The sequence below is a fragment of the Leuciscus leuciscus genome, assembly GCF_965113295.1.
Source record: "Leuciscus leuciscus genome assembly, chromosome: 22".
In the NCBI taxonomy this organism is placed as follows: domain Eukaryota; kingdom Metazoa; phylum Chordata; class Actinopteri; order Cypriniformes; family Leuciscidae; genus Leuciscus; species Leuciscus leuciscus.
Window position 1 is genome coordinate 10,324,199 of NC_138746.1, and position 12,116 is coordinate 10,336,314.

Sequence of the window (12,116 nt, forward strand, 5' to 3'; positions counted from 1 at the left end):
ACTTCGAGCAATCCGCCATTATTATTTCTCGCTGCAATTTTGTAGTCCAAGCTAAAGGATGCAGAAGTTACGAGAGGGTAAGTTAAAATGTTCGGTTGTTGGATGTAGTAACCCACACGCTTCATTACACCGTCTAATTTAGATGAACTGCCGCGCTTGTGACAGGAGCATGTTTAACTGAAAGAACGAGCAGAGAGAGAGACCCGGTCGCGCGCGCGCTCACTCTCTCTCTTCAGAGCCAGGCGAAAGTGTAAACAAGACATCACCGTCTCCAAACTAGACGCTGTCTTGCTCTCTCTCCCTCGGACATATTAATCAAAATAAATCGACACGGTGGTAAAAGGTCGGAAGACCAAAGTTTCATGTGTAAATACAGTACACACCATTGCGATACATCCATATGAAGACGTTGTTCTGCAAGGTTCGTCGTCTTCATTTTCATCTCGCTCCGGCTCTGGCTCGAACATGTAAGGCTGGCTGGACAAGTCTTCCGTTGTTGACATTTTGTTAATAACGTGTGTATAAAAGTTTCTGTGCGCTAGATAATCCTATCTCTGCTACCAGACTACAAAAATGGCCGAACGGGGTGGAGTTGAACCGAGTGTCACCACTACAACCTGGAGAGGGGGCGGGGTATGAAGTGTCTCAATATTATTTAAAGAGACCGCACCAAAACGAGTTGCTTTCAGAAGCACATTAGAAAAGGGGTAAAAAAGGGGCCTGTGGAGCTATAATAATGAGGAATTCAGACCCAAGCATTGCAGTTCCGCTTTATATAGACTACAAATGTATGATTTATATGTAAAAAGGAACAATTTAAAAGCATGATATGTCTCCTTTAAAACCGAAGCAAAACAAACTAAACTTTTACTGGCACAAACGAAGCAAAAACAAACGAGACTATTTCGGGTGAATGTGGAGCAGGTCGGGGGGCTTGTGACGTCATCACCTGTAATTAAATGTCTAATATCTTAAAATCCCGAAGCAGCACAAACAAAACTTTAACTGGCACAAACAAACAAGACTATTTTATTTGGAGCACATGGGGGGCTGGGTGACCTCAGCATGACCTATAAATATTCTTTTAATATCTAAAAAAACGGCTCGGCAATAAAAGTATAAATGCAATTAAGAAAAATAACATTTAAATGATCATTTTGCTACAGTTTTTGCTTGAACATATTAAACGTATCTAATCATTTCTGTAATACATTTTCATTTTGCAACTTATAAAGCATTAAAATATGTATTCTATTTACATATTAAAACTAGTATGAAATGGCAAATGTAAATTATATTGAATAATCATTTTCATTTTGCACCAAACGTTGCACAAATGTAATGGAAAATGTACATTTAAATACAGAAATGCATTGCCATTTTGCATATTGCATTGTCATTTTGCATATTGCATTTCAAATTGAATATTGCTACCCATATGCTTCCATAGGCTCACATACTGTTTTTCGCATACTATATAGTACGAAAGAAGGCATATTCAGACAAAGTATATATAATCTTGTGCTCATTTACTGGAAAATATATTACTTTTGCAATTATTTAAACATTATTTTAAACAAAATTTTTTGAAAACATTTTTAAACATTTCAATCAACTTTGGTTTAAATGATTCCTCTTATTTAATAAATAAATAAATGACATGTTCAAAATGTATGAAGTGTTAATGATTGTGGATGATTACCGGAGGCTCTTGGAAGGGAACAGTTTCTCCAGCTTCCTTGTATAGTAGCGCCAGTCTTTTGAGAGTTAACTCCTCAGCCTTCACCCCCTCCGCCTGCATGCGCTCGTACAGAGCCTTCGCTGAACTGAGGTCCTTATCCAAACCTGTTGAGAGTGAGGCAGAACAACAGCTGTGTTAAACAACCAATATTTCATCCTGCACATATCAGGCCTCATGAAATAGTGATGCTGCAGAGGTCTCTAAGTACTGAAACGTGTCAAAGTTCTCACGGTAGGCTGGCTAAAGTAGCCCCTCATTAGGGAACATGTGTTTGTATTAGCAAACGTGCCTCCTGTGAGTCAGTCAATGCGTTCCGCTTGCTGCATTTTTAATTGGAAGACTATTAACGGACTAGCTTTGCTGTGTGCCAAAACAGTGGGGTGACTCAAACAGGCCAGTGAGATGAGGACAGACTTAATGCCATTGTCCACCAGATGAAGCATGTAGCTTTTAACAGTGATCATGTTCAAATAAAACACTATTCAATGACAGAGGCAGAACAACATGTGCAGTTCCTATTTTGGTTACACGGATTTGCTGAGTAGACAAACTTTCTGTTCTGCCTGGTTTGAAAATGACTTCTGTGTGAGATGTGTTTCCTACATCAACTTGCGCTATTGACAACGGACCTTTTTCGCCCGTGAAATTTTACATTTTAAATGATTATTTTTTTAACTTGTATAGATGTCATACATCATACACACATGTATACACACACAACCGGGTCAGCAATATTTTTAACGTTTTTGAAAAGTTTTTTATTCTCACCAAGGCTGCATTTAATTGATCAAAAATACAATAAAACCAGAAATATTGTGAAATATTACAATTTAAAATAACTTTTATATTTGAATATATTTTAAAATGTAATTTATTTCTGTTTTGACAGCTGAATTTATCATCATACCTCCAGTCTTCAGTGTCACATGATCCTTCAGAAATTATTTCAACATGCTGATTTGGTGCTAAAGAAACATTTCTTAACTAAAAACAGTTGTGCTAATTAATATTTTTTATTAATTAGATTTATTATTTTTTTAATTTATTAATATTATGTAACATTATAAATGTCTTTTCTGACACCTTTGATCAATTTAATGTGTTCTTGTTTAATTAAATAAATAAAAAAATCTCACTGACCCCAAACTTTTGTACGCTAGTGTATATATCACCCTGAAAATTAGAGTTGATACAAATAGTGGTCTTACTGTAGCATTTCATCAGGTGTGAATAGATATTCTCCTTCTCTGTGAAGTCAGGAATCAGCTCAGACAGAGTCTTGATTTTAACAGCCTATTCAGGAAGGAAAATAGAGTCTTTATTTCACAAACTGTGACCATATTGTGCCTGATTTTGTGGAGTAACAGTGCATACATATCAAGAAAGTTTACAGCATGAAGGCTAGAACAAACCGGGTTTGTTTACCTGTCCCGGCTGCTGAGCCGCTCGTAACATGTATGTGAACATTACGTCCTTCTGTTCGTTGACAGCCGCACAGCGCTAAAGCAATCAAGGAAGCACAAGAGACCTTAAAACTCTCAACACAAACATTTACCGCATATCATAACGTGTGTGTTTACATGCAAGCACAGTATCTGCCCTTTAGCAAAACATAAACCTTGGTATAAAATCAATTACTGGTATTTCCTGCATCCACACAGCAGGCAGAGGGGAGCGTATGGACGTGTGTGTAACAGCATGATGGGAGCATGTGTTTTTGAATGTATCCATCTTCCATTACATCCTTTAGCACTCAGTGCAGCGCTCTATAGTTAAGGGTTAATTATACAGCTAATAATGGAGTCAGGCAAATAACCACTTATTTCTTTATGAAAATTAAAATGTACAGTGTCTGCCCAATTTAAAGTACAATTATCTACACTTAGCCGTATAAAGGCGTGCTCCTGAGCTTTCAAGCACCGGTGTGCAATTTTCACACTCTTTAATCAGGACAATATAACACAAGTTAAATGAAGGCACAGCGAATTCCAGAAGGGTAAACTGTGCTGTACAGAAACTGTAGGTCTTGAGAAGACTCAACCACCTCAAGCAGCTTCGTCAGAAAGGAGGATGTTAGCGGTTATGAAGAATCAGGCTTTTTATGGATATCATGGGTACCTTTAAAGCAAACATGGACTCAGCTAAATAAACTACTTTTATTTAGCAATTAATGTTAAATGCATTTGTGGCATAATGGCAATTTTTTAAATCATGTTATAGGCATTTACAATCTCTCAAAAGAGAATTGTGAAGCTTGTATTAAAAGCACCAATTTTGCATGCAATATTTGAGCTGAATTTTTTTCAAAAATTCCATTTCAATAGTTTTGGTTACTAAACGAGGACTTTTAAACACGTTTTATACACGTTAAATTATAGTCACTAAAATGGTGCTGAGCTAAAAACATTTATTTTCAATACAGAAATGTTATTAAATTTTTCAGCACCATGGTCTGATCTAGGTGGATGAGTTTCTAGTTAGCCATTACCGATGTCATTTCTGAGTTTATTATTTCATATTTTTCTCTACATAAAAAGTCCTTTTCTTTTTGGGTTTACCATGTTGACATGACTATAGCAGGAATTGAACGGGGTCAGTTTAAAGTGACAGTTCACCCAAAAATTAAAACTAAATGTCATCATTTACTCACCCAAACCCATAAAACGTTTTGTTCATATGTGAAACACAAAGATTTTTTTTTTTACTGAAACTTGAGAGATTTCTGTTCCTCCACTGAAAGTCTATGTAACCAAAGCTGTCAAGCTTCAAAAAGTTAAGACATTGTAAGAGTAATGCATATTTAAATTGTCAACAGCAGTTAAACCGTTTGCTTGAAGACCGAGAACAAACCTCATAGTTCTCTCACATTAAGCCTAGTCCGCACGTTTGAACATCCATTTACCATATTTGATGAGCTCAATCTTTTTATGTTTTATCTGTTCATCGTATAAGACTTAGATTAAAGCTCTTGATTTATATGGATTACTTTTATGATCTCTTTAAAATATGAACGTTTTTTGGAGCGGGTTTTGAAAAAGTCTCATCCTGTCCTGTGTGTGTGTTGGTATGTGTCTTTTGAAACTGCTGGACTGCCCTGCGCTTTCTCTGGGTTCAGCGGCTATGAGGTCACATTACAAGCCAATCGTGAAGGCTGTGGGATTCTCTTGTATGTGCTGAATTAAAAGCCTAGGGGCCTGGGAGGCTTTTAACAGGCTGCTATATTAAAATGAACACAGGCTAAGATGGGCAGAGTGCCTTCACGACAATCAGAGCAATTAAAACTACAGCCAAGCAGCTTCACTCCTGAGAGTTACTCTCTGATGCCATTCACGACACCTTCAACACGACGAACAAGATCAAACCAAACACGCTGATCTAAGACTTTCTGTAAAAATAATCATCTTTTGATATTTAGCATTCTATCTCAGGGACGCTGTGAAGCAAAGCTTCCTGTTATTTCGACATCTCAAAGGATATTACTCACTCCTGGGTTTAGTGGTGCCTTAATGCAGCCATTTTGTTCCTCGACTCGCTAAAGTGCTTTTTGAAAAAGGGAGAGGAAAAATCTTGTACAAGACCATCTAAGCAAGTAAAACCGACTGAATGATTAAAATATGAGACAGCAAGAGCTCAAAAAGAGCAGCGGTCACTTGAGTTGGAATTGTGGTTAGCAACAGGGTCAGCTAGTTTCAATACCAACTCGAATTAGATTCAGCAATTTAGCAAGGTCACAGAGTCCTCATGCATATCTTGATTTGTTAAGAGACGGTACCTGCAGGAGAAACTTGGCCTCCTCTGTCCTGCCCATGTCCAAGTAAATCAGGAAGAGGTCTGCAGCGGCTCTGTAGGAGGCAAAGTGATTGCAGAGCCTTTCTGCCATGGCACTCACTGGACATAGAGAGAGATGTCAATCAATCACATGCCTACACAGTGATTACTATGTTACAACACATCAATGGGTGCTCTAATGTTTCTCCAAACCAGAAACTCACAAACAAGAGCTAGAAGTACTCAAATAATTCACTGTGTATCGGTGGTTCTCAACCTTTTTCTCTTCAAGACACCCATTTGAAGACTACCACCATGTAAGCTATTTACATATATATATGCCCTTGTAACCGCCCCTTGACTAACATTCTACAATCCAATTCATTCCTGATTGACCAAATCTGGTTCAGCTCCACTTTTTTTTCTCTCATTCAAGTAACTTCAGTCTAATATGTCACAATAGGAGAGAAAACTTGAACGCAATTTCCATTTCATGCCGATTTTAAGTGTCAAAAAACGAGGAAAAAACTCTTCTTTTTTGAGTTTTTGAGAAGTTTCAAGAACTATATGTTCTACAATAAAACTCTTGTGGATGGAACAGATTAAAATAAGGATTACAAAATATTTTGTTGAGGTGCCCTGGTTGAGAACCACAGATATAGATGAAGAGGTGGTGTGTGGGTCTCACATTTATCTAGTGCAGCATCATTGTTGGCCTCTAGAACTTTGCGGAAGACAAAGGAAATACTGGTGTTCTGATTCTCTGTGTTCTGGGTGTAAACGGACTCCAGCAGCTCCACTGCACTGTCCATGTCCCCACTGCAGAGGGAGAAAGGAGAGTTCATACTCAGTGTTAGTGATTTAAACAAACCCCTTTATAGCTCATTCATCCATTCATCTCCTCAGGTGTGAAATACAGCATTATTCATGATGACTCGAGCCTCCAGGCATATGGCCTTTGTAAACAAAGTGTCTTATAACATTTAAATCAATATATTGTTATTTGTGAATGAGTAGGCAGGATGATTTTCACATAATTTTGAAGCGAAAACTCTGGACTACAAGACCCAGCTCTCAAAAGTCTTGTGGACAAATATTTAATGATTTTTGTAACCTTATTTCAACTAGATGTACCGCATGGCGGTACAAAATATGACCGCCGCTCAGGCCTGCACTGGCTTTCCACAAAAATAAATGACGTGGAGCAATTTGGCTGTATTGCGTGTTTATGTATATACCTAAAAAAAGTAGTAGTATGTGCATGTCTGTCTGTGTGTGTGTGTGTGTATGTGTGTGTGTGTTTGTGTATGTGTGTGTCTGTGTGTGTGTGTGTCTGTGCGTGTATGTATGCGTGCGTACTGCGTACATGTGTGTGCGCGTGTGTGTTTGTTTGTGTGTGTGTCTGTGCATGTGGATTTGTATGTGTGTGTATGGGTGTGTGTCTGTGCGTGTGGATGTCAGTGTGTGTGCATGCTTGCGTTTGTTTGTATTCCTGCATGTGTGTGTGTGACAATATCATCCTAAACCAGCAACCCTTCGCTCAACACCACCATCTACAGGCCGATGAGTGTACAGTCACTAAATGTGCACATAAATGAATTTATTTTATACCCCCCCATGGATGAAATTCTACGAAACTTAGCATACCCCCAGAGGATGTCAAGTTAATCATACACATGAAATATGGTGCAGTTCTGAACATCTCAACTGAAGATAGGGGCGATTAAAGCAGAATAATATTGCATTTTCATTTTTTATGAGAGGGGCGCAAATCACAAATGAGTGATTATGGGCTAGGTTGATGTGGGCCCTTAAGACCAACATACCATAAAAATGTCTTCATCCTCGGTGCCACGGTTCAGGTAGTTATTTAGGAAAAACTGCATTTTTTGGGTTTGGGGGGGGGGGGGGGGGGGGGGGGGGAGTGGCCCCCGGGGACCAAACGAAATTTTTCCGTAAAAGTCTAGTGGGGCTACATGCCCACCAAATTTCATGTTCCCCGGTGTTTCGGTGTCCCTGGTATCGTTGACGAAAAATTCAGTAGATGACAAAAAAAAAAAAAAAAACTTTGACAATCCCCTCATAATTAACTTACATTTTTAGTTTTTTTCAATAAACACGCATAAACTTTATTATCTCCAACATGCACATAGATGTAGCTCACATATTATTGTAGCCCAGTTTGTGCTGAAAACAGTGTAATGAGTAACTTTTATATGTTTATATTAGGGGTGTAACGATACACGTATTCGTATTTAACCGTTCGGTACAAGGCTTTCGGTCTGGTACGCATTCCAAACCGAACGATTCGTTGGACCATTTTTCCTGCCGGTGACACCAAAATTTTGTTAGCAGTAGCGCTGATGCAACCACCACAACATTGCCCAACATCAAATGGCAAACGTAATGAAAGCGGAACGAAACTGCACTCCTCATTTTGTGCTTCATGGACCGTTTATCAGTTTGGACCAATGTCAGTTCAGCACGAACCTATTTTGATCAAGCGACACTGTAGCTGTGTCCCAAATGACGCGCTACACACTATGCACTTATGCAATGCAAAATGCCTCTTCATGTTGACCAACAACGGGTGGCAACCATGTCCTAAATACTTATTCTTCCAGCCACTTTCGTTGGAATTTGCACTTTCCCATTTCTTTGTGACCTTACGAGTTTTACTCCTCCACATCCCAGCCCGCCGCAGTCCAAAACATCCAGCTTTGGGGACATTTTTTCAAAATCAAAACTATCTAAAAAAATTTATGCATGAAGGAATAAAATGTAATGCTTTTTAATGCCATTTAAGGCCTTAATTTTCACAAAATTCACTTTTAATGCTTTTCAATGCCCAGCAGAAACTCTGTTTAAATATATACAACTGGTCCTAACACCAAGTACTTAATTCATACTCAACTAGTGGTTTTAGGTTTATTCTTCTTGAATAAACTCTAAATTCTAAATTCTTCTGAGCTAAATTCTTCTGAGCCACGGGGTGGTGTGGCGCAATGGATAAGACACATGCCTTTGGTGTGAGAGACCCGGGTTCGAATCCACTGTGTGAGACACCAATGTGTCCCTGAGCAAGACACTTAACCCCTAATTGCTCCAGAGGCGTGCGACCTCTGACATATATAGCAATTGTAAGTCGCTTTGGATAAAAGCGTCAGCTAAATGAATAAATGTAAATGTAATGTAAATGAATGAACAAAGATAGCTAGTAAAACATACTTTTACAGTTCAAACTAAAAGGCAGGCAGAAAAAAGCAAGCCATGGGAAAATTTCCATTCCATTTCTGCTTCCCATCCATGCCCCAACTTTCATTTACAGAACACTAAGTGCATAAAACTTTCATTGGCCACATTAATATTCCGGGCCCAGCCGTCGATTGTCATTCTTCGCCATTCCTAAAGTCCTGAGACAGTGTAGGACAGCGGAAGAGCAAAGTGTTCCTCACGGCTGATTGGGTGGCTTCCCCGTTCACACAGCTTTATCCTGTCGGGGTGAACTCTGACCCCCGGGGGGACATAAGCAACAGTGACACGTGTGCTGTGTGCAGCTGAGCCAAGCTGACTGGTTAAGAGGCGAGATGGGGGCTCCGGAACCCGGGCACCACATTAATATGGTCCATTGTGAATTATTCAGACTACATAGTCATAGCCATCACAGCAGATTTGAGCCTTTAATAATAATGGGGGAAGAGGGGTGAAGGGGATGGAGGAAAGGTAAGATGAAAGAACAGGAAGATGAAATTGAGGTGGGAGAAAAGGCCACATGAGCAGGCGGTCCTTTGTTACACAACAAACCTTTGATGACACCAATTTTGTCAAGGTCAAACCACTAAAAGGTTACATTTCATGGTATTTACAGAAACAAGGGTGCTTCATTGTTCTTTTCATGAATTTGTTTTCACAAAAATAACCAAGAAAAGATTGTGCGGGTAGAATCTAATCTCACCCGCCAGACAGTCTGCTAGAGCTCCCTTTGTTAGAAACATTGAGCATGTAGTTCAGAGTTTCTGAGATAATACAATACAATCAAGTCTTTGTCATAGTCAATCACAGTCTTAACCTCAAAGTCATCTGCGTTCCTCCAGCAGCAAGGTATGTGGTGCCAATTTTTGCTGCATTTAGTTTCACTGTGCATCCAGTTTAAAAACATCTGAATGGCTGCTCATCTCAAGTATTGTAAGCCTTGCTCTAGTAGCCAAGCCAACGAATAAGGAGATCTTTGAGTCTTGTAGCTGTATAATACATTTTGGTGCTGCTGTGATGACGGTGTTGTAGGTGGTTGCTTCCACAAGTGTCTACTGAAATTCAGGTCATTAGATATAGGTCATGTCCCAATTTACAGGGTTCCCACACCTTTTGATCAATGAATTGCCATGATTTTTCAATTGACTTGTCAAGTTGTTCATAATTACTGGATGAGGATAATTATTATTATTTTTTTTAATTCGTAACTTGAAAAATGTCCATGTCTTAAAGATTTTGTTCATTTGCATGTGCTTTCTGTGAAAATATTCCTGAATTTAACAACTTTTTTTAGCTTTTCTATGTCAGTGAAAGAACTCTGCATGTACGCAACTGTTCAAAAGTGTGGGTTAAGAAATTAATAAAAAATACTTCTATTTCAAATTAATGCTGTTCTTTTGAACTTTCCATTCATCAAAGAATTCTAAAACTAAAATACATCACGGATTCATATTAAGAAGCTGTTTTCAACATTGATAAGAAATGTATTGGCTTGGTGAGAATAAGAGACTTCAATCCAAAACATTGGGGAAAAAAATCTTACAGAACCCAGACTTTTGAACAGTAGAGTGAGTCTTGATTATTTCGACAGTTTTATTCACTATCAAGCATACTTTGAAAGACAGATTGCTTTAAAAAAAATAATAGCAATATCTGTCATCAACAAGCTGCACCATGTGAGGTACTCCATCCATGTCCAGATAACAAACACACAAGTCATGTGACCAATTGAGGTAACTTCTAAACACCTTTATAAGCAATAATAGTAATACTTGCCTTAGCCAAAAAAAATTATAAAAATCCTTACTTTTTAATATGAGCGAGGGCAGTATTGTTGACAAATAACATGCTGGACAGCTTGACGGAGCCTAAAGTCTTCACCAAGGCCTCCACTCCCTGGATGTCCTGTGTGTTCCCCTCACTAGCAAGACCCTGAACCAGTCGAGTGATGGCCAACTGACTGGGCACCTGGTCAGCCTGTAGCATGCCCTTTAGAATCTCCATGGCATCTGTGAGCAGGGACAGATCATGTGGTCAGGTTTAATAAAACAAAGCCATGGAAGAATCCTAGATAATCCACAGTATCACTAATTGCTGAACTGAGAGAACAGATCAATGTGTATACTCACCATTCATCTGGCATCTCTTCACTTGAGAGATGATGAGTAGGTTGTTGGCAATGTCACTTAAACTGAACCTAGGAATATGATCAGCAGCACTGAGAAGACAAAAGGAAGATGGGCACTGGTTGAAGAATTGAAGTTTGTGAAATAGCAGTGTTATGTAGGATCATCTGTATTTATGAATAATACATGATGTTGTTGTATGTTGATGCTGAGAGCTATTTCTTTACTAGTGAGCATAAAATTGAGTGCATGCATGTGTGTGAGACTGAACAAATCCAACAAATCAGGATCCACTCTCCCAGTTTATTTTCCCCTCCTCCGTCACTTAAACCTCAATCAAAGTCTTCTTTTTTTATTACCCTCACTGGCCAGATTAATCCAGCCGTCCAATTGAGCATCAGCCGCCGCTCCTTATCTCCACGGCGACCGGCCAACAGCCGCTCGCACAGCAGATTGGCCCAGCGACCAGAGTCAGAGTTACTCTTATCAATCCTAAGAAAATCCTTGTGTCCTTCTCCTTACTCTCCTCTAGTCCTCTTAAGTGCTGGACAATCCCATCCCTCGCTTCTCTCCTCCATACCCAATCCCCTTAATCTGTCCTTAAAGCACCCCGCTGGCCAAGACCAATGCCCTGCCAAACATCTGCTTGAAGTCCACCACACACATATGCACTCCTTCAAAGCAATAAACACACTACATATGATTTCTGAAGGATCATGTGACACTGAAGACTGGAGTAATGCTTTGAATTTCTCATTTTAAAATATTAAAAAAGAAAACTTATATTTCAAAAACATTCCAAATATGTTACTTATGAGCTCTGTGCCTCAGAAAACAGTAGACAGCAATTAAGCTCACTAGGTTTTGAAACAGAGCATGCCTGCTATAGTCTGATTTACTGACTGGACGCTTATATGATAACTGGTAATTGAAGATACATGGTTATGATACATGGTATGTTACACATTATCTGTATCGCTCAAAGGCAACTGAAGTCTTGAGGTTTCAAGTACCTTTACAACATCAGATGCTATAGTGTAATATAGTGGGAGATAATGTTATGTTCATACACTACAGTCCATGAATAGGGTCAGTTAACACCCACCGCAACGGCTGTGGCGTGGATAGCCTGGTACAAAGATGTTTCTGAATGCTTTCTGAAAGCATTCACAAGATTATAGGGGCAATGGCTTTTTTTCATGAGGACATATCATCAGACGTATAATGCG

The 12,116-nt window shown here is 39.0% G+C and overlaps 1 protein-coding gene across 1 annotated transcript in view; it reads right to left on the bottom strand.

Moving 5' to 3' along the window:
• lrpprc (leucine-rich pentatricopeptide repeat containing) overlaps nt 1-12,116 on the bottom strand; it is a 63,529-nt gene that overhangs the window by 3,708 nt on the left and 47,705 nt on the right. Inside the window, exons 31-37 of the mRNA XM_082154235.1 lie at nt 10,891-10,979; nt 10,569-10,770; nt 6,198-6,328; nt 5,514-5,629; nt 3,167-3,241; nt 2,950-3,034; nt 1,703-1,845 (exon numbers count right to left, since the gene is read on the bottom strand). Of these exons, the coding sequence (XP_082010361.1) occupies nt 1,703-1,845; nt 2,950-3,034; nt 3,167-3,241; nt 5,514-5,629; nt 6,198-6,328; nt 10,569-10,770; nt 10,891-10,979 (841 nt within the window). The remainder of the gene's footprint in view (nt 1-1,702; nt 1,846-2,949; nt 3,035-3,166; nt 3,242-5,513; nt 5,630-6,197; nt 6,329-10,568; nt 10,771-10,890; nt 10,980-12,116) is intronic.